General features: G+C 41.1%; 1 protein-coding gene across 1 annotated transcript in view; it reads left to right on the top strand.

Moving 5' to 3' along the window:
- The window catches only part of TMC2 (transmembrane channel like 2), a 77,107-nt gene that overhangs the window by 10,679 nt on the left and 40,912 nt on the right, over window positions 1-25,516 (top strand). Inside the window, exons 3-6 of the mRNA XM_027559283.1 lie at window positions 7,193-7,283; window positions 13,948-14,029; window positions 14,371-14,477; window positions 24,311-24,409. Coding sequence (XP_027415084.1) covers window positions 7,193-7,283; window positions 13,948-14,029; window positions 14,371-14,477; window positions 24,311-24,409 — 379 coding nt within the window. The remainder of the gene's footprint in view (window positions 1-7,192; window positions 7,284-13,947; window positions 14,030-14,370; window positions 14,478-24,310; window positions 24,410-25,516) is intronic.

Genomic DNA, 25,516 nt, shown 5'->3' on the forward strand with positions numbered 1-25,516 from the left:
AAGCAAAACCAGGAGCTGACTGAACTTATTGCAAAATTCAGACTTAAATTGAAGAAAGTAGGGAAAACCACTAGGCCAGGAAAACCGCATGACCTAAATAAAATCCCTTATGATTATACAGTAGAAGTGACAAATAGACTCAAGAAATTAGACCTGACAGATAGAGTGCCAAAAGAATTATGGACAGAGTGCTGGAGTCAGTGATCAAAACCATCCCCAAGAAAAAGAAATGCAACAAGGCAAAATGGTTGTCTGAGGAGGCCTTACAAACAACTGAGAAAAGAAGTGAAAGGCAAAGGGGGAAAAGGAGAGAGATACCCATCTAAATGCAGAGTTCTAAAGAATAGCAAGGAGAGATAAGAAAGCCTTAAGTGAACAATGTAAAGAAATAGAGGAAACAATAGAATGGGAAAGACTAGAGATCTCTTCAAGAAAATTAGAGATACCAAGGGAACATTTCATGGAAAGATGGGCACAATAAAGGACAGAAATGGTATGGACCTAACAGAAGCAGAAGATATTAAGAAGAGGTGGCAAGAATACACAGAAGAACTGTACAAAGAAGACCTTGATGACCCAGATAACTGCGATGGTGTGATCACTCATCTAGAGCCAGACATCCTGGAGTGTGAGGTCAAGTGGGCCTTAGGAAGCATCACTATAAACAAAGCTAGTGGAGGTGATGGAATTCCAGCTGAGCTATTTAAAATCCTAAAAGGTGATGCTGCAAAAGTGCTGCATTCAATATGCCTTAGCACTGGCCATAGGACTGGAAAAAGTCAATTTTCATTCCAATCCCAAAGAAGGGCAATGCCACAGAATGCTCAAAGTACTGCACAATTGCACTCATTTCACAAGCTAGCAAGGTAATGCTCAAAATCCTTCAAGCTAGGCTTCAATAGTATGTGAACTGAGAACTTCCAGGTATACAATCTGAGTTTAGAAAAGGCAGAAGAACAAGATATCACATTGCCAACATTTGTTGGATCATAGAAAAAGCAGGGGAATTCCAGAAAAACATCTGCTTCTGCTTTATTTACTACACTAAAGGCTTTGACTTTGTGGATAACAAGAAACTATAAAAAATTATTAAAGAGATGGGAATACCACCTTACCTGGGCTTCCCAGGTGGCTCAGACGGTAAAGTATCTGCCTGCAATGCAGGAGACCTTGGTTCGATCCCTGGGTCAGGAAGCTCCCAAGGAGAAGGGAACGGCAACCCACTCCAGTATTCTTGCCTGGAGAATCCCATGGACAGAGGAGCCTGGTTGGCTATAGTCCATAGGATCACAAAGAGTTGGACACGACTGAGTGACTAACACTTACCGCCTCCTGAGAAACCTGTAGGCAGCTCAAAAAGTAACAGTTAGAATCAGACATGGAACAACGGACTGGTTCCAAATTGGGAAAGAACATCTAGACTGTATATTGTCACACTGCTTATTTAATTATATGCAGAGTACATCATAGGCAATGCCAGGCTGGATAAAGCACAAGCTGGAATCAAGACTGCTGGGAGAAATATCAATAACCTTGGATATGCAGATGACACCACTCTTATGAAAGTGAAGATGAACTGAAGAGCCTGTTGATGAAAGTGAAAGAGGAGAGTAAAAAGCTGGCTTAAAACTCAACATTCAAAAAACTAAAATCATGGCTTTTAGTCCCATCACTTCATGGCAAATAGATGGGGAAACAATGGAAACAGTGACAGACTTTATTTTCTTGGGATCCAAAATCACTGCAGATGGTGACTGCTGCCATGAAATTAAAAGACACTTGCTCCTTAGAAGAAAAGTTATGACCAACCTAGACAGCATATTAAAAAGCAGAGATACTATTTTGTCAACAAAGGTCCATATATCAAAGCTATGGTTTTTTCCAGTCATCATGTAAGGATGTTAGAGTTGGACCATAAAGAAGGCTGAGCACCAAAGAACTGATGCTTTAGAACTGCGGTGCTGGAGAAGACTCTTGAGAGTCCCTGACAGAGATCAAGCCAGTCTATCCTAAAGGAAATCAACCCTGAATATTCATTGGAAGGACTCTTGCTAAGCTGAAGCTCCAATACTTTGGCCACCTGATGTAAAGAGCCAACTCATTGGAAAAGACCCTGATGCTGGGAAAGATTAAAGGCAGGAGGAGAAGGGGACAACAGAGGATGAGATAGTTGGATGGCATCACTGATTCAGTGGATATGAGTTTGAGCAAACTCCAGAAGATAGTGAAGGACAGGGAAACCCAGCATGCTGTAGTCCATGGGGTCGCAAAGAGTTGGTCACAGCTGAGCAAGAAAGAAAACATAATGATAAAAGGGTCAATATACCACGCAAACAGAACAATCCTAAATGTATATGCACCAAAGAGATCAGTGGTTTGGATTCTATTGGTTATTAATTTTCCAGTGCTATGTAATAAATTACCCTAAAACTTAATAATTGAAAACAATAAAAAACATGTGTTATCTTCTGTTAGTCAGAAATTCAGGATCAGTTTAGCTGGCAGCTCTAACTTGGAGTCTCTTGTTGAGGTCCTTTAATGGACCGGAACTTGGTGGTCCAGAGTCGATGAAAAGAAAGTAAAGGAGAGAAAGAGGCTGATAGTCCTTCGTTTACACAGAAAGCCAATAAAGCCCCTGCACAGGGCTTGCTCTGTTCACAGAGGCCTCAAGCGCCCTCTCGATGGGGTGAAGGTGCAGAGCACCTTCTCGAGAGGGTCTTAGAAGCCGGACAGGAAAGTGAACTCAGAGAGCCTCTGCGCTGCAGGGGATCAGCCTGAAAAAGAGAGAGAGAGAAAGAAAGAAAGACACGGGGACCAGAGCTCTGATGGAGCAAAGGTGTTTTAATCAACATGGTGTGGGCATATATACTGTCTTACAAAGTAGTTATTCTCAGCAAAGATAAAGATTAAAATTCCAGACTTACAAAACATAGGCAATCCATATTAAAGAGAGAGATTTGTAAACAATCACTTTTACCGTATGGCCGAAGAATTGATGCTTTTGAACTGTGGTGTTGGAGAAGACTCTTGAGAGTCCTTTGGACTGCAAGGAGATCCAACCAGTCCATTCTGAAGGAGATCAGCCCTGGGATTTCTTTGGAAGGAATGATGCTAAAGCTGAAACTCCAGTACTTTGGCCACCTCATGCAAAGTGTTGACTCATTGGAAAAGACTTTGATGCTGGGAGGGATTGGGGGCAGGAGGAGAAAGGGACGACAGAGGATGAGATGGCTGGATGGCATCACTGACTCGATGGACGTGAGTCTGAGTGAACTCCGGGAGTTGGTGATGGACAGGGAGGCCTGGCGTGCTGCAATTCATGGGGTCACAAAGAGTCAGACACGACTGAGTGTCTGAACTGAACTGAACTGAACTCACAAGAAGGAAGAGGGTACTTATCACCGTATAGAAACACTAATGAAGGAAATGCCTGGATTCCTCAGTCCCGGGAGAGGCTTGCCTCTCCTCTTAATTCCTAAATATTCAGGAATTAATACAGAGCAGAGAATTCCTGACAGATCCAAAACAGCACACAGGAAGCCTCCTGTTAAATGCTTCCTGACAGTCTCTCATAAGGTTGAGTCAAGTTGTTGGTCAGGGCTTCAGCCTTCAGATGACTGGGGGTGGCAAAGCCACTTCCAAGGTTGCTCATATACATGGATGACAAGGTGGTTCTGATTATTAGTAGGGGCCCCAGTTTCTCTCCATATGGGCCTCTCCATAGGCTGCTTAAGTATCCTCATAACATGACAGCTAGCTTCCTCCAAAAGAGGGAGATTTCAAGGGGAAAGTCACGACACATAGTTTCAGAAGTCCTAGTCTCAGAAGTCATAAGTTGTCACTTTTACCACTTTCTATTCCTTGGAGGCACATTGCTGAGTTTGGCCCACATTCAAGGAGAGAAAAATTCATTTCTCCATTTTAAAGGGAGGAATGTCAAGAAATCTGTTGACATAGTTGAAAACCAACACATATGGGAAGTTAGGTATGCTTGGTTAGCCTCAGGTACCTTTAGATTGATTCAGTGACATCTCTAGGCCTGGCTTTGAGTTTCCACTCAGAGTGAGCTCAGCATCTGTTTGATCTTTGCCTCCACAACTGAAAAATAAAAACCACTTGGAGCCAAAGGGAGACACCAAACCAGCGTAATCCAAATTACCTTCAACATCTGGCCATCTCCAATCTCTGGCCACCTCTCTTTGGCCATCTGTGTCCCCTACCTTAATCTAGATGTCTTCTGGATTTCTGGCTGACTCATACACTTTCCCAGTGTTCTGCATGGGACAGCAAAGCTCTGCAAGGATGCTGTCAAACTCAGGCTGCCCTGTGTCTATTTGTACCTCTGCATTGCAAAACTAAGTGTGATTTTGAATCTGATCTGCTTCACCAGCGGTGGGTTTTTGGATGTATCTGGTCTCTCTGAGAGATACTTTGGATCAACTTCAGAGTATCCCTGTTGTGGAAGGCTGCATTGCTGAGTCCCTTGTCCAGACCCCTGCGGAGAAGAAGGCCCTTCACAGCAGCCCCCTGTGCTAGCAAAGAGTCTTTATCAGCTGTCTACTTTAGGAGCTGATATTTCCCCAGAAGGAGAAGAGTGACTGCTTGCTAAATGAAACCACTGTGCTCACATGGTCTGCATCCACATATTTAAATCTCATAACATCAGGCCCATTTCTAGATGAAAACTGCCACCCCAGGAGGCACAGAATCTTGCCTGGCTCTCTCTGGCACACAATAAACCCCTTTTCTCCCAGCAGTAATCACTGGCCACCCCGATGTGTCTTTCAAGCTGTTATTTGGGCCACTTTATCAACAAGGAGGGTCTTTCTAGGGCAATGTGAGGGGCTCCTGAAGTGCTGTCTGTGGGTGGCTACTGAGGAAAGCCATGCCTCAATGGCTTCCTCCTCTCCTGAGTGTTGGAGGGGCCTGAGGGGTTGATAACCACATGTCAAAAGTGACCTTGAAAAAAAAAGTGACCTTGAGATTCAGGCCCCTAGAACTTTACACAAAGCAAAGGATCCCATCTCTTTTGCCTTTTTGCTTCATTTTTCACACACCATCTGGTTTGAGGAAGAGGAGAGATGAGCTTGCATGAAGTTCCCCATTTGAAAGGAGGGGAAAAGGAGGGGACAGGAGCACCCTACAGAAGGAAGATTTGCAGGGATTTCCCCCGGTTGTCCAGTGATTAGACCTCCACAATTTCACTGCCAAAGTCATGGGTTCAATCCCTGGTTTTGGAACTAAGATCCTGCAAGCCACACAACATGACCAAAAAAAAAAAAAAAAAGAGGGTTTGCAGCAGTTGGGAAGTGCAGGGCAAGAGCCAGTGTTTCCATAAACCAACTACTATTTCTAGTAAGGAAGCACATGGATCACAGATAACAGATGTAAAAGGATTTGCTATAAAAATGTTAGTTGTGATTATTTATACACTTTTACTGATCCAAAAAAGCTTGTTGCATCCATCAAAATTGTTAGACTGCTTGGTCTGTTTGCAGTGAACGATCCTTAGAGTTTGTATCCAGTTCTGAGCAGGGACCTCTGTTCTTCTGAGGGCTCTCTGGGTTTCTGGACACAGTCTGAATGTCAAGAAAAGAAGCATTTGGTGCCAGGTTCAGTGGCTCAGGCATAAGATCTGGCTCTTACGTTTGAGATTCTTTTATACAAAGTTACCAAATCTTAAAACGTTGTCACATTCAAACTCACAAACCCTGAATGCTTAGGAGTCCCTACCCACTCATGAAATATAGGAAGAGGACAAAAATATGAGTTTCATGAAAACATTCTTTGTTGTCCTGGAGTCATTGGTAGTCACAGATAACTCACTGCCAGAATGACTGCAGCCTGGGGGGTGCACCCCCCAGGGGCTGACCCCACCAAGGAGCCTTAATCCCATACAGCCCTGCTTTTGACCCCAGACCCAGAAGCTACACAGATGGCCTCATTAACATTGGGACATCATTGAGACATCCTAATAAAACCAGTCCTGGGATTAAACCAGGTTAGAATGTAACTTTGACAGGTAGCAACTACCTGCATTTGCACTTTGGAGGTGGTGTAGGTTATGTTGCCAGCAGGAGAGCCCGAGCAACAGCAGCCAGACACCCAATGTCTTCTTCCACCCACGCTGAGATGGATTTAATTCTTCAACTACTTGTATGGTCTTATCCAGTGGTTGCTGATAAACTGATTCTTTGGGTGTTGGCATGGGAAAGCCCTGATGTGGAACACTTGCTGATTCCCATAGTTTAAATACTCCCACCATGGCCAGTTTCAAGTCATCAACAGTTTAATAATTGGTGGACCAAGTTTCTGAGTATTTAACAATCAGTTCTCAGAAGCCAGCCCTCACTAGCTCCAGCATTTGACCCAAAGTATTTAACAGAGAGGCCTATCCATGTGTTTCTCATGCAGTCTTCCTTGGATGTTCACTTACTCATTCAATGTTCATGCACTCTAAAAATATCTAGTGAATGCTGTATTTTTTTTTATTGCTGCTCTAACAAAATACTACAAATTTAATAGCTTAAGACAGTTTATTAGCTCACAATCCTGTTGGTCACAAGTTCAGAATAGTGTGGCTGGATTCTTTGCTCAGGGTCTCACCAGGCTAGATCAAGGTATCAGCAGGGCTGTGGTTCCCTCCCACCTGGGACTCAAGGTCCTCTTCCAGGTTCACTGACTTTTGATAGAAATTCATTTTCTTCTCTTGCTCTCCAATGTGGCATCCTCCAGAAGGGCCCCAGCAACAGAGGAAAGAGGATTCTCCTTATTCTAATTTCTCTGATTTCCTTTTTTGCCACATCTCTCTCTGACTCTTCTGCCTTCCTCTTCTTTTTCTAAGGGCTCATGTGATGTATGGGCCCTTCCAAATATCCAGTGTAATCTCACTAGGTTAAAGTCAGTAATCTTAATTACATCTGCAAAATTCCTTTTGCTATTCACAAGGGGGTGAAGGTCATGGAAGCAGAAATTCTGCCTACAGGTGCCAACCATGTACCAATCACTGTCCTTGGCATTTGGGAAACTTCAGTGGACAAAACAGACAAAATGTCCTGCCTTTGTGGAACTTACATTCTAAACTAGGGGTATAAAACACTCAAGGCCCTCGGCCATATATATGCCTTCATAGTTCAGATTTCTTTTGCTTGGGTGTTAATTAAATTTCTGCCTTATTCCCTCCTCTAACCAGGGAGGCCCAAGAATTTGTGGAGAAGTATGAAGGAGCCTTGGGAAAGGGCAAAGGCAAGCGACTCTACGCCTATAGGATGCTGATGGCTAAGGTGTGTGGTTCGGAAGCTGCAAACCTATGGGAGGACTTGCTCAGTTCCTGACCATCGCAAGCACCTGCCTGGCTTCACAACTTGTGTCCACCTCCCCCAGAATCCTGAGTCTGAGGTCCAGTCAGTCATTCTAATTTATCCAGGAATGAAACCAACTGTCCATTTCTCTCTGATTAACTGTGAGGGCTTCAATATACTGGAGATTTGTTTCCCTCCAGTGAAGAACTAAACTCACAGAATTAATGGTGTTGAATCTACTGGGATATTATTTTCCAAGCCCCCAAATCAAGACTTTGGTTTGGTGGAGACCCAGAAGGGCCATGGTTTAATCAGAGTCATACAGAAGACAAACAGTGATGTCAACAGAGCATCAAGGACAGCTCTGGTGTGTTATGTCATGACCTGGGCTTCTGATTCAAGCTTAAGTAATGACCTCTAATTGGATATTTAACTATGAAACTATGGAAGTATCTTTCCTTTACCTACTAATCTGAAAAACTATCGTTTTCATTCACTTAATTCTTGTATAGGGCCTTTTTTGAAACTTTTATTTGAATTCATCATTTCAACTATTGATTCAGTCTAATGGCTCATAAGGCTTCCTCTTTTTACCTTTCTTTCTCAAAAATGTCTTGGCCAGTCTTTCCTATGTTTCCATTTGCATTTTGTTATGTTTTATTAGCATTATTTTTTTTTCCATATGCAATTTTAAAATCACTTTGCCAATTCCAATATAGTCCATTGAGATTTTGGTTGGAAATTGTTTTTTAAATGTAGTCAATTTTGTTCTCCTTAAACCACAAAATAGAGTGGAAATTTTTTAAATCTTTGGTTTAATTTGGGAAAACTTATCTGTAGAATATCCAGTCTTCACATCTAAGAATATCATAATTTCTCAAGCTTTAGTTTTATATCCTTCAGCAAAGTTTGTCATTTTCTTCATATAGATCTTTTCTATGTTATATGTTATTTCTACATATATTTTTGTACATATTTACATTTTGGTTGCTTTTGTGAGTGAGATCATTTTTCCTTTTATTTAATAACTAGATATTGCTGGTATGCAGGAAAACTGTGTATTTGAATATTCATTTTTAATCCGCTTCCTCTATTGTACTTCCTTATTAGTTTTAATCATTTTCATCCAATTGTGTATGTAAAGATATTTTTCTTGAGTTCTAAGTCATTCCTGTCCTGAACTGCAGATTAGCAATACTAGAACTGTTTCAGTTGATAATGGTGATCATAAGTCTCTTTGCTTTTCCATTACTTTAATGAAAATGACTCCAATGTTTCACATTAGATTGATGAGAGTTGTTACCTTGACAACTTTGAAATAGATTTTCTTTCTTATGATAAGAAATTATCCTTTTATTTCTAGTTTAATAAGACTTCCATTTTATTGGAATTTCCAAATAGATATTCAATTCAGTTTAGTTCAGTCGCTCAGTTGTGTCCAGCTCTTTGCGACCCCATGGACTGCAAAACACCAGGCTTCCCTGTCCATCACCAACTCCCGGAGCTTGCTCAAACTCATGTCCATTGAGTCAGCGATGCCATCCAACCATCTCATTCTCTGTCATCCCGTTCTCCTCCTGCCTTCAATCTTTTCCAGCATCAGGGTCTTTCCCAGTGTCAGTTCTTTGCATCAGGTGGCCAGAGTATTGGAGCTTCAGCCTCAGCAACAGTCCTTCCAATGAATATTTAGGACTGATTTCCTTTAGGACTCACTGGTTTGATATCCTTGCAGTCCAAGGGACTCTCAAGAGTATTCTCAAACACCACAGTTCAAAAGCATCAATTCTCCCACACTCAGCTTTCTTTATGGTCTAACTCTTACATCCATACATACATCCATACATCCATATATAACCATAGCTATGGTTTTTCCAGTATAGTGAAAACCATAGCTTTGACTAAACATACCTCCTTTGTCAGCAAAGTAATGTCTCTGCTTTTGAATATGCTGCCTAGGTTTGTCCTGGCTTCTCTTCCAAGGAGCAGACATCTTTTAATTTCATGGCTGCTGTCACCATCAGCAGTGATTTTGGATCCCAAGAAGATAAAGTCTGTCACTGTTTCCACTGTTTCCCCATCTATTTGCCATGAAGTGATGGTCTTAGTTTTTTGAACGTTGAGTTTTAAACCAGCTTTTTCACTCTACTCTTTCACTTTCATCAAGAGGCTCTTTAGTGTTTCTTCACTTTCTGCCATAAGGGTGGTGTCATCTGCATATCTGAGGTTATTGATATTTCTCCTGGTAATCTTGATTCCAGCTTGTGCTTCTTCCAGCCCAGCATTTCTCATGACGTACTCTGCATATAAGTTAAATAAGCAGGGTGACAATATAGCAGCCTTGATGTATTCCTTTCCCAATGTGGAGCCAGTCCATTGTTCCATGTCTGGTTCTAACTGTTGCTTCTTGACCTGCATACAGATTTCTCAAGAGGCTGGTCAGGTCGTCTGGTATTCCCATCTCTTTAAGAATGTTCCACAGTTCGTTGTGATCCACACAGTCAAAGGCTTTGGCATAGTCAATAAAGCAGTTGATGTTTTCCTGGAACTCTCTTGCTTTTTCGATGATCCAACAGATGTTGGCAATTTGATCTCTGGTTCCTCTGCCTTTTCTAAATCCAGCTTGAACATCTGGAAGTTCTCGGTTCACATACTATTGAAACCTGGCTTGGAGAATTTTGAGCACTGCTTTGCTAGCGTTTGAGATGAGTGCAATTGTGCAGTAGTTTGAACATTCTTCAGCATTGCCTTTCTTTGGGATTGGAATGAAAACTGACCTTTTCCAGTCCTGTGGCCACTGCTGAGTTTTGCAAATTTGCTGGCATATTGAATGAGGCACTTAATAGCATCATCTTTTAGGATTTGAAATAGCTCAGCTGGAATTCCAACACCTCCACTAGCTTTGTTCATAGTGATACTTCCTAAGATAAATAGATGTTAGATTTTGTTAAATACTTTTCCCATATGTTCATAAACTTAGTTTTGTCAGGCACATCTGATTTTCAAGTATTTTATTTATAATTTTTACATAAAATTTCACAAGATTGATTGAATTTATGTGTGCACACACACACATGCATGCTGTCCTGGCATATTTTAATATTAGGGTTGTACTTGCTTTGTAACATTAAACGAATAGCAAGCATTACCTCCCTTTTATGCTGTAAATCAGCTTGAGGAGCATGATTTTTTTTTTTTTTTTGGAAAATTGAAAGATGACATCCTCAAAACTATACAGGTCAGGAAGCATTTTATAGAATATCTTGATAATTTTTTAATGTTTTTCCAATTGGGATAGTCAAGGTTTAACTTCTTCTTGGGGTCATTTTGATATTTTTTATCTTCCCAGACTTGATCCTTTCATTAAGAGTTTCATATGTATTAACAGAAAATTGCAAATAGATAGTCTCATAATTTTTGTAACTACATTTTATATATGTTGAGTTTAAATCTTTTTTATCCCTAATATTATTTTCTCTTCCTTTTCCATTATAGTTGCCTGACAACTATCTATGGGTCACATTAATTTTTATCTAAAAACCATTTATCATTTAACTGCACACTCAGAATTTTCTTCTCAACTGAGGAACGTGTTCTTCAAATATGTCTGATAAATGATCTAATTTGTTTCTGTTCCAACAGTTCCAGCTTCTGCACTAGGAGAAGGATGGCTGCCAATTCCTCACTCTTTGCATTTACTTTCCCTCACGATTTTTAATTCTTTGCTTATTCTCTCTCTTTGCATCTCAGAAATTTCTCAGGTTTATTTTCAGTATCATTGGATCAATTTTCTTTTGTCTCAGTTAAAGTATAATGTTTATTTTCATTCTATTACTGAACTTTTAGCAATCTTGTAATCAATTCTTCCATACTTCACCTGTATTCTTTTATTTTCCAGCCACAAGGCTTGTGGGATCTTAGTTCCCTGGACCAAGGATTGAACCCATTCCCTCAGCAGTGAAAATGCAGAGTCCTAAACCACTGGGCTGCCAGGGAATTCTGCCCCCCACACACATACCCCATATTCTTTTTTAAAACTCTAATTGCCATCCTGTACTTTAGAAGCCATGTTTTTTGTATCCTGCTAATATTGATGGCGTAGAAAATGGTAACCCACTCTAGTATTCTCACCTGGGAAATCTCATGGACAGAGGAGCCTGGAGGGCTACAGTCTGTGGGGTCACAAAGAGTTGGACATGACTGAGTGACTAAGCACATATGCAAGCAAGAATATTGAACCGTCTCTCAAAATTTAATTATGTATCCTGGAGGAAATACTTTCTAAAAACCTGAAAGAAAGGGATCTCTTTTTCCTTGTTTTTCACACTATTTCTCAGGCTTCACTGGTCGTTTTTGGTTATTCAGATTCAGGTATCATCCTCAGGCAGGATGTGCCGTGTCTCATTTGACTGCTGTTTGAAATCTTTTCTCCTATATACAGCTGAAGAGCAAGATGACACACACAGCCAGGAACCCTGTCCAAAGGGGCAGCTACCATGTCACACAGTTCTGGGGGAGTTGAGGTCTTCTCCCACCCACGCCCAAGCTCAGTTTTCTGATGCTCTAAATCAATGAAGAATAAGAGTTTCAATGCTGAGCTTCTCCCAGACCTCTCTCTGCCTATGCCCCCCACCTCCAGGCATCACTTTTAGGCTGAGATGCCCTCAGCCTTGAGGGGCTGCAAGAGGTTGCCAAGTGACCAGACTGGCAGACTGTGTCTCCAAGGGCCTCACTTGGCAACATGCATTACTCCATTGATCCTTAGCCTCGCAAAGCTATATTTTATACTGATTTTATCAGCACCCTGACAGAGGATCTGTCTCTCAGGGAAGGACTTACATTAACAAAGCTTATAAGACAAATATGTAAAATCAGATACCAGATTACTAATTTACAAGGAGGAATAACCAATGCAAGAACTGAAAAATTTGAAGTCCATAACAGTGTCTTTTATTTTTGATAGTACAGTTATGTGCTATGCTTAGTTGCTCAGTCGTGTCTGACTCTTTGCGACCCCATGGACTGTAGCCTGCCAGGCTCCTCTGTCCATGAGATTCTCCAGGCAAGAATACTGGAGTGGGTTACCATGCCCTCCTCCAGGATCTTCCCAACCCAGGTCTCCACACTGCAGGCAGATTCTTTACCATCTGAGCCACCAGGGAATCCCAATACAGTTTTATGGGAAGCTAAACAATAATCCCAGGCTTCCCAAGTGGCTCGGTGGTAAAGAATCCACTGGAGGAGATGCAGGTTCAATCCCTGGGTGAGGAAGATCCCCTGAAGTAGGAAATGGCAACCCACTCCAGTATTCTTGCCTGGGAAATTCCATGGACAGAGCCTGGTGGGCTACCATCCATGGGGTTGTCAGACATGACTTAACATGTACACATGAATTATTATTCCAATTCCAATCTACTAATTTGCAGTGAAAAAAATTACTGCCATAGAAATCAAAATATTCACAGCCCAGGTGATGGGCAAATGCTTTCCTTATAGACAGACCTACATAAGAAGCCAAATAAACCAAAGATGGTTTTCAAGCACAGAATCAGAACTAGGAAAGGTAGAAGAAGCAATGGGATTGGGGTAGCCAGTGTCTCCACATCCCTGCTCATCTTAAGAAGATCTTTGCCATTATTATGAACCTGTCCTTTGCTGATGGGTCCCTCTTCTCCTTGGCATCTGTGACCATCTCCCTTCTGACAGGTGGTTTCCTTCCTTATATAGTAATTATCCAATAACTATATAGTTAAAGCCTTTACATCTGGAAGTCCATCTGGTTCCTTCAGATAAATTTTCCCTTTTATGCTTTAGTGAATTTACAAATGAAAATCTCATTTCCTTCATGAACAAGTTCTTCTGAGACCTTTGTAACAATAGAAACTGATCTTAGAATTTTCTCTTTACTTTATCTTTGCCTGCTATTTTCTATAAGTTTTTAAAAAAATTCCAAATGGATTTATTTTCAGGGGATAGGACTGTTGAAGAGCATCCCCTGAAAGAGTTGACAGATTTTCATGCAGCCAGCAGACAGCTGCTCAGGTTTCTGATTGGTAAAAAGTGAGTGTTGGAGCTGGAGGAGACCCTGGAAAGGTGCATAATGCCTTCCTAACTAATGTTAGTGGGGTTAAAAAAAAAAACACAGGCTGCCATTTCACTGGAAGAAGAATGGGACACCTGGGGCTGAGATCTCTTTTAGCACTGCCTTCAGTCTTATAGTTTAGCAACAGTTTCTATGAGATTAAGGCACTCGACCGTCTGCCAATTGTAGGTGTGAGATTTTTTTTCCCTTGAATTTTTGGTTTTAGATGAAGGAAGTTACATAAGAGTTTGCTAAACCAATTTGATTTCCCAAATCAGAAATTATACATAGACTTTCTAAGTTCATATGTAAACTGTCCAAACCTGAAATTTTACCAGCATTATAGAAAATCGCAAGACATTGTGTTGCCCTGGCTTCTCTCTCACTCACACCTAGCTTTGAAAGTGATGATGTGAGCCTCCACCTCAGACAGCCTGGTCTCAACAGCTCCAGCGTGACAGCCTCACTCACCTGTTGACCTCGTGTTGACATGTCAACATCCACATGCACCTCCAAGCCCCAAAGCAGCATGTTAAGGAACTGAGGGTGTTGTCTGTTTCATTTCAGAAATGGGTCAAGTTTAAAAGAGACTTTCATAATTTCAAGACTCAGTGTATCCCCTGGGAAATGAAGATCAAGGACATTGAAAGTGAGTATTTTGGTGTCCCTGTTTTTAGTTGGTTTGCTAAAGGGTTTTCCAAGGGTTTGGACTGTGTCCTGGACCAACGGGTTAGTTTATCATAGGTTCTGTTGTATTAGAAAAAGGAATGGGCTTTGGACTAGTTAGACCAGAATTTAAATTGTGCTTCTTCACTTTCTGATTGTAGGAACTTAGGCAGATCGGTTAAGCCCTTTTTATTTGGGAAAAAAAGAAGAAATATGTGTTACACAGACTGACATGCAAATTGTACCCATCACACACATACAGTGCTTGGCAACGTTACCATTCTCCTTCTGTAACACTTACACCCACCATCGTCTTCTCTTCAGGTCACTTTGGTTCTTCAGTGGCATCATATTTCATCTTCCTCCGATGGATGTATGGAGTTAACCTTGTCCTCTTTGGCTTAATATTTGGTCTAGTCATAATCCCAGAGGTAAGAAAAGAACTGCCTATAACTTTGGATAGTGTTATGAGGCTTATCATGACTACCATCTTCATTTATATGAAACAAATACTCTGTTTTACAAAGAATCCATCATTTGTTTTTAATTCGATGCTCACATCAATTGCCCAGAGAACCCAGTATGAAGAATGGAACCAGAATGTTTGCATGTCTGAATGAATATGTGGACCCTACATTTTTCTACCTTTTATTTTACTTTGAGATTAGTCAAGAATTAATACTTCAGTGAGGTGTTTTCTTTTACCCTGAAAAAAAAGAGAGATAGAGTTCACATTACATTATAATTTATTACCCCAAAGAAACCCTGCATTTGAATAGCGCTCCTCACTATTCTCCCATATACAATCTTATTATGGATGTAGATAGATCCTTACCTATAAATGAGTAATAGAGAGACAAAAAACGAACAACTGACCTGTGCAAATCTACATGATAAACTTGTGGTGAATGAGATGCCAGGTTTCCAGAGTGCTGTCCTGGGTCCCTTTCCAGGGGTGACTGTGGCCCACTAGCACTCAGCACAGTAATTGCTATAGTCCTGTCTGAACCTCCTGGCACTAGTGCTGGGCACAGCGGCGGATTTACCTCTACAGCTTAGAGGGTAATGATATTTATGAATTTAGTAGTTTTTCCTTCCAGATTTATTAATCGGCTCTATGATAGATTACTGATTCCTACTTTATTACAAATAATTCCATGAGAATTTTAGAGTCAATTCTATCTGTAGTCACATCCTTGGGAAACATTCCTAAATATCTATTTTTCATGAAATTAAAAGACTTCCACAGAATGTGAATTAAATTAGTTAGAAAAGGTTGAGGATCTATTATAATAGTATTAATACTTGGTAGCAAAGGAGTGTTATATTACTTACAAAATCATTGAATTCTTTTCTACATTACCTAAAGAGTGCACACCTGAAAATCAAGGATTATGAGTCAATCCACTTTGTCCTATAGCCTTAAGCCATTGTCACTCTCGCATACAAAGAAAAGGATTTTAACCTTCTGGTAAATGTATGCAGATGTTCTTGAAACAAATCTGGGTGTCTTCAAGTGGAAAATATTGTCAGAAGTTAAGTTTCACTTCTCCTTTCCATAACCTAGGAAGTAAGAGTTTTCTGCAGTAGTCAGTGAGGAATTTTATCTTCGCAGACTCTTTGCTTTTTTCTTGGGAGTTTTTGATTCCAAATGACTTTACTTCCATAAGAAGAGAGTACATTTAAATGCTGTAAACCTATGAGACATCCCTAGAGTTTTGCTATACAATGGTCCAAGAAGGCTGTGTGTTACGGAAGTTGAATAATTTTAAAAATACTGAGGATTTTTTCTTCTCAAAGAAAACCTTACATCTTGTATAATTTATATAAATTAATATCCAGTGGACGTTTGTTTGAAAAAAATGAAAATTTAGTGATTGGTGCTTTCAGTGAAGAAGGCAAGACCTTAACTGTCCAGGCAAGAGTACCTTGATTTCATTGGCAGGTGTTTATGAAGCTGTATTGGAATAAGATGGAGGAAAGAAGAGAGAGAGAGAGAGAGAGGGAAAGAATAGAACAGAGAGGACTTGATGATGGGTTGGACAACCACAGTTGAGAATATAGGGTATCTCAAAATGCCCTCAATTAGGGTAGTGGGTCTGTCTAGTCAAAGCTATGGTTTTTCTAGTAGTCATGTATGGATGTGAGAGCTGGACTATAAAGAAAGCTGAGCACTGAAGAATTGATGCTTTTGAACTGTGGTGTTGGAGAAGACTCTTGAGAGTCCCTTGGACTGAAAGGAGATCCAACCAGTCCATCCTAAAGGAGATCAGTGTTGGGTGTTCATTGGAAGGTCTGATGTTGAAGCTGAAACTCCAATACTTTGGCTACCTGATGTGAAGAGCTGACTCATTTGAAAAACCCTGATGCTGGGAAAGAATGAGGGCAAGAGGAGAAGGGGACGACAGAGGATGAGATTGTTGGATGGTATCACTGACTCAGTGGACATGGGTTTGGGTGGACTCCGGGGGTTAGTGATGGACAGGGAGGCCTGGCGTGCTGTGGTTCATGGGGTCGCAAAGAGTCCAACACGACTGAGTGACTGAACTGAACTGAACTGAATGGTGTTTCTCAAAGAGCAGAAAGTTGTAATTTTTATGAAGTTCAAATTATCACTTGAAAAAATACCAATTTATTTATTTTGACTGTGCTGGGTCTTTGTTGCTACACGTGGGCCTTCTCTAGTTGCTGCGAGCTGGGGCGACTCTAGTTGCCGTGCAAGGGCTTCTCATTGTGATGACTTCTATTGTTGCAGGGCTTAGGCTCTAGGCATGCGGGCTTTAGTAGTTGTGGTGCATGGCTTCAGTAGTTGCCGCTTGTGGCCTCCAGAGTACATGCTCATTAGTTGTGGCACGTGGGCTCAATTGCCGCGAAGCGTGTAGGATCTTCCCAGACCGGGGATCAAACCAGTGTCCTTGTATTGCAAGGTGAATTCTTAACCACTGAACCACCAGGGAAGCCACAGATTAATTACTTTTTTTTAATGATTCATGCTTTTTGTGTCCAATCTAGGAAGTCTTCATCTATCTTTGGTTGACAGAACCCTAAAGTGACCCCCAATAACCCACACTTGTGTAGAATTTCCTTCTCTTGAATGTGGACTGGACCTGTGAATTTGCTGAAATTTTATGGTGATGAAATTTTACCCCTATGTTAAGTGCTCCTATGGTAGGCAGGTATCTCAGATTGCCCCCAGTGATCCCCCTTTCCTGATATCATGCCTTTGTATAATCCCCTCACTTGAGTAAAGGCCAGACTTTGTGGCTTGCTTTTAACAAATAGAATATAACCAAAATAACAAACTGTCACTTACAGGACTAGCTTATAAAAAACCATGACTTTCATCTGGCATTCTCTCTTGATTCCCTTCTTGGCTCACATGATTTGACGAAGCAATCTGCCAGACTGGAGAAGCCCACTGGCAAGTAACTGATGTGACCTTTGGACAGGAGCCAGCAAGGAACTGAGACCCTCAGTCCAACAGCCCACAAGGAACTAAATCTTGCCAATAACTATGTTAGTGAATCTGGAATCAGATCTTCCCCACCAGGCCTACAGATGAGACTAAAGGACCCAAATAAACCAAACCCAGGTTCCAGACCTGCAGAAACCAAGAGATAGTTGTATGGTAATTTGATGCACAGCAGCAGACATTGGATCCAGTTCCCCAGGGGATCTTAATGTGCAGCCAGGGTGTACATTGCTGCTGTACATTAATTAATTAGCCTAAATAATTCTTTAAAATACCTTGTAAATTCTGCTCTAGGATTCACATAGGCAGCACTCAAGGATTATGAGTTAGTCCACTTTGTCCTATATTCTCAAGCCATTGTCACTCTCCAGTACAGAGAAGCCTCGTATTGATACTTCTTCTAAACATAACTGTTAAAAATTTCAGATATTTAGAAAGGTATAAAGAATGAGCCCACTCACCTACTACTAAGTTTAAGAATAAAAATTACATGCATACTAAAGTCCTCCATCTGCTTCTCCCCAGTTGTATTCAGTTCAGTTCAGTTCAGTTCAGTCACTCAGTTGTGTCTGACTCTTTGTGACCCCATGAATTGCAGCATGCCAGGCCTCCCCGTCCATCACCAACTCCCGGAGTTCACTCAAACTCGCGTCCATAGCGTCGGTGGTGCCATCCAGCCATTTCATCCTCTGTTGTCCCTTTCTCCTCCTGCCCCTAATCCCTCCCAGCATCAGAGTCTTTTCCAATGAGTCAACTTTTCACATGAGGTGGCTAAAGTACTGGAGTTTCAGCTTTAGCATCATTCCTTCCAAAGAAATCCCAGGGCTGATCTCCTTCAGAATGGACTGGTTGGATCTCCTTGGAGTCCAAGGGACTCTCAAGAGTCTTCTCCAACACCACAGTTCAAAAGCATCAATTCTTTGGCACTCAGCTTTCTTCACAGTCCAACTCTCACATCCATACATGACCACTGGAAAAACCATAGCCTTGACTAGACGGACCTTTGTTGGCAAAGTAATTGTATTACCCACATAATTCTCACATGTAATCAGTCTCCTGAACTTTCCATTTCAACTTACATTTTAAAATATATTGGCTTAAAGTTAAATAACATGGTTTCTTTTTTTTTTAATCACTCATGTATCTGAAGTTATATTCCCTTTTGCATGATAGTGTAATTTTTTTCCTCTTTCATTTACATTGAAGGTTTGTCTCTTTTAGTTATTTTATTAAAGAAACAACTGGCTTTGTTGATTCTCTGGCATGTCTTTTTTTTAGTTCACGTTGAGCAGGACATAATGTACATATTGTAAACCTCACTCTTTTAAAGTATACAGTTTGATAAGTTTTGACAAATATATAGAGTCAAGTAACTATCACCACAACTTCTATCACCTAGAAAGTTCCCCGATGCCCCCTTTGCAAGAAATCTCTCCTTACCTCCAGCCCTTGACCAGCAGTGATCTGATTTCTGACCCTAAATTTTTGCCTTTTCCAGAATATCCTATGAATAAAATCATGCACTCTGTAGCTTTTTGTGCCTGGCCTCTTTCATTTAGCACAGTGTCAATGAAATTCATCCATGTTGTTGTATGTATCAAATAGTTTGTCCCTTTATTGCTGGGTAATATCCTGTTGTATGGATGTACCATAGTTTGTTATCTGTTCACCAGTCCATGAATATTTGGGTTGTTTCCAGCTGAGGACTATGATGAACAAAGCTACTGTAAACATTCACCTTTCAGGCCTTTGTCTTATGTATCTCTATTTTCTACATCCTTAATTTCTACTCATAAATTAATAGTTTCTTTCCTGCTCATGTCTTTGAGTTTGTATTAGTTATCTATTGCTGAGTAAGAAAGGTATCCCGAAATTTTTACTAAAAAAACAAACATTTGTTATTTCACTATTTCTGTGGATTAGGAGGGGCTTATCCAAGGTGTTATGAAAACCAGGTGGTATTCTGTTTCTTAAACGAGGTAGTGAATATACGCTAGTTAATTTTCTTTTCATTATGATCAGACATATATACATACATATATATATATACTATTTTATATACAATATGTTTCCCAATAAGCAGAGGTGTGGGTCAGCAGTGGCCTGCTACAGGGTCAGGGGCGCTGAGTGTGGCAGTGTCTGCACAGCACATTTTGAAGGAGGTTGCCATTATCTTCATTACCTCCATACCTTCATTACCTTCACCATAGTTTGGCCTCAGGTCAAACAACAGGGAGGGAACACAGCTCCGCCCATCAACAGAAAGTTGGATTAAAGTTTTACTGAGCACGGACCCGCCCATCAGAACAAGACCCAGTTTCCCCCACAGTTAGTCTCTCCCAACAGGAAGCCTCCATAAGCTTCTTATCCTTACCCATCAGAGGGCAGACAGAATGAAAACCACAATCACAGATATAATATAAATTTTATATATTTTAAAATAATATAAATTTTAAAGCAAGCAAAAAGAAATAGGAGTGAATTACCTAAAAATTATGAACCTATAAATTAAAAAACAAATGTTACATTAGATACTAAACAATAAAGCTCATGTTAGTAAAACTCAAGAGCAATATGGAATGCCCATCCCAGCACTTTTCAACTTTATTTTCAAATTTCTACCTAATGCAATAAGAAAAATAAACTTATACATTTTACATAAAAAATACAAAATTCTTTTAATTTGCAGGTGATATTATCATATACCCCCAAGTACCAATGAGTGCCAAGTACCAAAAGTTTCTTGAATTAATAAAAAAATATATAGAGATGACTAGAGTCATTTTCACTTTTTCATACTGTTCATGGGGTTCTCAAGGCAAGAATACTGAAGTAGCTTGTCATTTCCTTCTCCAGTGGACCACGTCAGAACTCTCTCCCATGACCCGTCCATCTTGAGTAGCCCTACATGGCATGGCTCATAGTTTCATTGAGTCAGACAAGGCTGTGGTTCATGTGATCAGTTTGAGTAGTTTTCTGTGATTGTGGTTTTCATTCTGTCTGCCCTCTGATGGATAAGGATAAGAGGCTTATGGAAGCTTCCTGTTGGGAGAGACTAACTGTGGGGGAAACTGGGTCTTGTTCTGATGGGCGGGTCCGTGCTCAGTAAAACTTTAATCCAACTTTCTGTTGATGGGCGGAGCTGTGTTCCCTCCCTGTTGTTTGACCTGAGGCCAAACTATGGTGATGAAGGTAATGAAAGTATGGAGGTAATGAAGATAATGGCAACCTCCTTCAAAAGGTGCTGTGCAGGCACTGCCACACTCAGCACCCCTGACCCTGTAGCAGGCCACTGCCGACCGACACCTCTGCTGGAGACTCCTGGACACTCACTGGCAAGTCTGGTTCAGTCTCTTGTGCGGTCACTGCTCCTTTCTCCTGGGTCCTGGTGTGTACAAGGTTTTGTTTGTGCCCTCCAAGAGTCTGTTTCCCCAGTCTTTTGTATGTTCTGGCACCTCTATGGTGGGGTTAATGGCAACCTCCTCCAAGAGGGCTTATGCCATACCCAGGTCTGCTGTACCCAGAGCCCCTGCCTCTGAGGCAGGCCACTGCTGACCCATACCTCCACAGGAGACACTCAAACACTCAAAGGCAGGTCTGGCTCAGTCTCTATAGGGTCTCCTGGTGTGCACACGGTTTTGTTTGAGCTCTCTGAGCATCTCTGATGGCTATGGGGTTTGATTCTAAATGTAATTTTGCCCCTCCTACCATCTTGCTTGGGCTTCTCCTTTGCCCTTGGATGTGGGGTATTTTTTTTTTTTGGTGGAATCCAACATTGTCCAAGCCAGGCTTCAGCAATATGTGAACCGTGAACTTTCAGATGTTCAAGCTGGTTTTAGAAAAGGCAGAAGAATCAGCGATCAAATTGCTAACATCATCTAGATCATCGAAAAAGCAAGAGACTTCCAGAAAAACATCTATTTCTGCTTTATTGACTATGCCAAAGCCTTTGACTGTGTGGATCGCAATAAACTGTGGAAAATTCTGAAAGAGATGGGAATACCAGACCACCTGATCTGCCTCTTGAGTAACCTGTATACAGGTAAGGAAGCAACAGTTAGAACTGGACATGGAACAACAGACTGGGTCCAAATAGGAAAAGGAGTACGTCAAGGCTGTATATTGTCATCCTGATCATTTAACTTCTATGCAGGGTACATCATGAGAAACGCTGGGCTGGAAGAAGCACAAGTTGGAATCAAGATTGCCGGGAGAAATATCAATAACCTCAGATATGAAAATGACACCACCCTTATGGCAGAAAGTGAAGAAGAACTAAAGAGCCTCTTGATGAAAGTGAAAGAGGAGAGTGAAAAAGCTGGCTTAAAGCTCAACATTCAGAAAACTAAGATCATGACATCCGGGCCTATCACTTCATGGCAAATAGATAGGGAAACAGTGGAAACAGTGGCTGACTATTTTTCAGGGCTCTGAAATCACTGCAGATGGTGATTGCAGCCATGGAATTAAAAGATGCTTGCTCCTTGGAAGGAAAGTTATGACCAAACTAGACAGCATATTAAAAAGCAGAGACATTACTTTGCCAACAAAGGTCCGTCTAGTCAAGGCTATGGTTTTTCCAGTAGTCATGTATGGATGTGAGAGTTGGACTATAAAGAAGGCTGAGCACCGAAGAATTGATGCTTTTGAACTGTGGTGTTGGAGAAGACTCTTGAGAGTCCCTTGGACTCCAAGGAGATCCAACCAGTCCATTCTAAAGGAGATCAGTCCTGAGTGTTCATTGGAGGGCCTGATGTTGAAGCTGAAACTCCAATACTTTGGCCATCTGATGTGGAGAGCTGACTCATTTGAAAAGACCTTGATGCTGGGAAAGATTGAGGGCAGGAGGAGAGGGGATGACAGAGGATGAGATGGCTGGATGGCACCACCAACACAATGGACATGGGTTTGAGTGGACTCTGGGAGTTGGTGATGGACAGGGAGGCCTAGTGTACTGTGGTTCATGGGGTCACAAAAAGTCAGACACGACCGAGCGACTGAACTGAACTGAACATTCTCCTGTCAACAGTTATTCAGCAGCAAGTTGTAATTTTGGAGTTCTCTCAGGAAAAGATTTGGACTATAAAGAAGGCTGAGCACCGAAGAATCAATGCTTTTGAACTGTGGGGTTGGAGAAGATTCTTGAGAGTCCCTTGGACTGCAAGGAGATCAAACCAGGCAATCTCAAAGGAAATCACTCCTGAATATTCATTGTAAGAACTGATGCTGAAGCTGAACCTCCAATACTTTGGCCACCTGATGTGAAGAACTGACTCACTGGAAAAGACCCTGATGCTGGAAAAGATTGAGGGCAGGAGGAGAAGGGGACGACAGAGGATGAGATGGCTGGATGGCGTCACAGAATCGATGGACATGGGTTTGAGCAAGCTTCAGGAGTTGGTGATGGACAGGGAAGCCTGGCGTGCTGCAGTCCATGGGGTTGCAAAGAGTTGGACACGACTGAGCAACTGAACTGAACTGAGAGTCATTTTAAATAAACAAACATCAGTGATATTTTCTACATTCTCAGTATCAAGTTTGAAATTAAATTTAAAATGTTCATACTCAAAATAGTAATAAATCTATGAAATAACTAGCAATAAATTTAACAAAGTAGATTTCGATGAGGAATATTATAAAGCAAGGCAGGACAAAAATATCACCAAATAAACAGGAGGCACATTCGTGGAAGATAAGATTTAATATCATTTAAAAAAGATCAATCCTTTCTAAATCAGTATGTAAATTTAATATAATTCTGATTTTTTAATAAATAGCAATGTGAATCAAGGCATATATATATGTATATATCTATAGATAATAGAATTATGTACACCCAGACAGCAAATTAAAAAGCAGAGATATCATTTTGCCAACAAAATGATTCCACCAGGTCCATGTAGTGAAAGCTATGATTTTTCCAGTAGTCACGTACAGATGTGAGAGTTGGACCATAAAGAAAGCTGAGTGCTGAAGAATTGATGCTTTTGAATTGTGGTGCTGGAGAAGACTCTTGAGAGTCCCTTGGACTGCCACGAGACCAAACCATTCAATCCTAAAGAAATCAGCGCTGAATACTCATCGGAAGGACTGTTGCTGAAGCTGAAACTCCAATACTTTGGCCCCCTGATGCAAAGAGCTGACTCATTGGAAAAGACCTTGATGCTGGGAAAGATTGAGGGCAGGAGGAGAAGGGGGTGACAGAGGATGAGATGGTTGGATGGCATCACTGACTCAGTGGACATGAGTTTGAGCAAACTCCAGGAGATAGTGAAGGACAGTTTCCTGGCATGCTCCAGTCCATAGGGTCTCAAAGAGTGGGACACGACTTAGTGACTGAACAACAACAACAAAGAACTTGAAATACTCTAATTAATCCAACAATACGGGATTTTTAAAATAGGTTTGGGGTACATACATGTGATTAGGTATTTTGAAGTCATTTTATTTTGAAAAATACCATATGCCATAAGGAACTGGTAATAAAATAATAGTAAGCTAAATAGCCAAGCTAAAACATACATAAAACTCAGAAACTTTGAAAGAAAATATATGAATATCTATCAATCATCTTTAAGATGTGAAAGTGATAGGTAATTTTTTAAACACTCTTCTTTACTTTTTCACATTTTCTACAATGAGTATATACTGTTTTAAATCAGGAAAGTAATTAATGTTATTTTTTTTAAATGAGTGTTCCTGCTCTGAGAAGGAATTTAACCCACTGTGTGCACATTTCTGTGTGTTTGTATCTCCTCCACATTTAATTGTGTCATTCTGTCCCAACACAAGGTGCTAATGGGCATGCCCTATGGAAGTATTCCCAGAAAGACGGTGCCTCGGGCTGAGGAAGAAAAAGCCATGGATTTTTCTGTTCTTTGGGATTTTGAGGTACCATTGCCAATGTGCACAATGTTGTGAGTGTGTATAAGTGTTGAAATGTTTAATTATTGGAAAGCCAGTGCTTCAACCAGCGGGATCCCGGCACTGTGCAGAATAAGCTAGCCAACCATGTCCACCTAGGTCCCCTTCATGGGTCTTTCCATCACACATCCTGATGCGCACAAGTTCCCCACAAGGTCACTGCTCCCCCCATTCTGCCAGATCTATGTAAGGCAATCTTGCAAGATGGTTTTATCTCATTATAACCCAGTAAGACCCCAGGGCTATTGCCAGTCCAACCTTTCCCCAAGCTTCACTTGACATCTTCAACTAAGTATCAAATTTGCTTCTCAAATCCAACAGCTATCCAACCAAACTCACATCATCTTTTCTCATCTCTTTTATGGGAACCACCAGTCATCCAGTCATTCAAGTCTGAAACCTGAAAGTCATCCCACATTTTTCTGTCATCACTACCACCCCTCACATCCAACGAATCACTGAATCTGAGCCTGTCTACTAAATATTTCTTAGTCTCCTTTTATCTTTCCCTTGGACCTCTGCTCTGAATAACACTGTACCAAGATCACTGTCAGAATCTTCTGCCTGTGCTCCCAGCCTTTTCTTGGCTCCTCACATCTCCATTCCCTATGCTGCCAGGGACCTTTCTAAAATACAAGCGTGACCCTGTGACTCCCCATGGTCAATATTCATTCATTCCCATTCCCAGTTGGAATAAAACCGAGTGTTCTGAATTGGGTTTACAAAAGAATTGTTCATGACCCAGTTGCCCTCTATCTTGCCAGTCCCAGTCTGTCTAAGACCTCATATTTTGTGTCGCAATATTATCAACCTGGGGGGAAGTCCAGTGCCCCGTGCCTTTGCTCAGGGTCCTGTGCCCATCCTTCCCTCAGAAAAGTGTGAAAGTGAGTTGGAGACTTTTTTTCAAGTTATCTGGAAAGGAGTGTTTCAAATAATTACTATACCACTAAGAATTGCATACTATTGCCACTATATGTGGGTTTCCTTGGTGGCTCAGCAGTAAAGAATCCACCTGCAATGCAGGAGACCCGGGTTTGACCCCTGGGTCAAGAAGATCCTCTGGAGAAGGAAATA

Source organism: Bos indicus x Bos taurus, chromosome 13 (assembly GCF_003369695.1).
Source record: "Bos indicus x Bos taurus breed Angus x Brahman F1 hybrid chromosome 13, Bos_hybrid_MaternalHap_v2.0, whole genome shotgun sequence".
NCBI classification, from domain to species: Eukaryota; Metazoa; Chordata; class Mammalia; order Artiodactyla; family Bovidae; genus Bos; species Bos indicus x Bos taurus.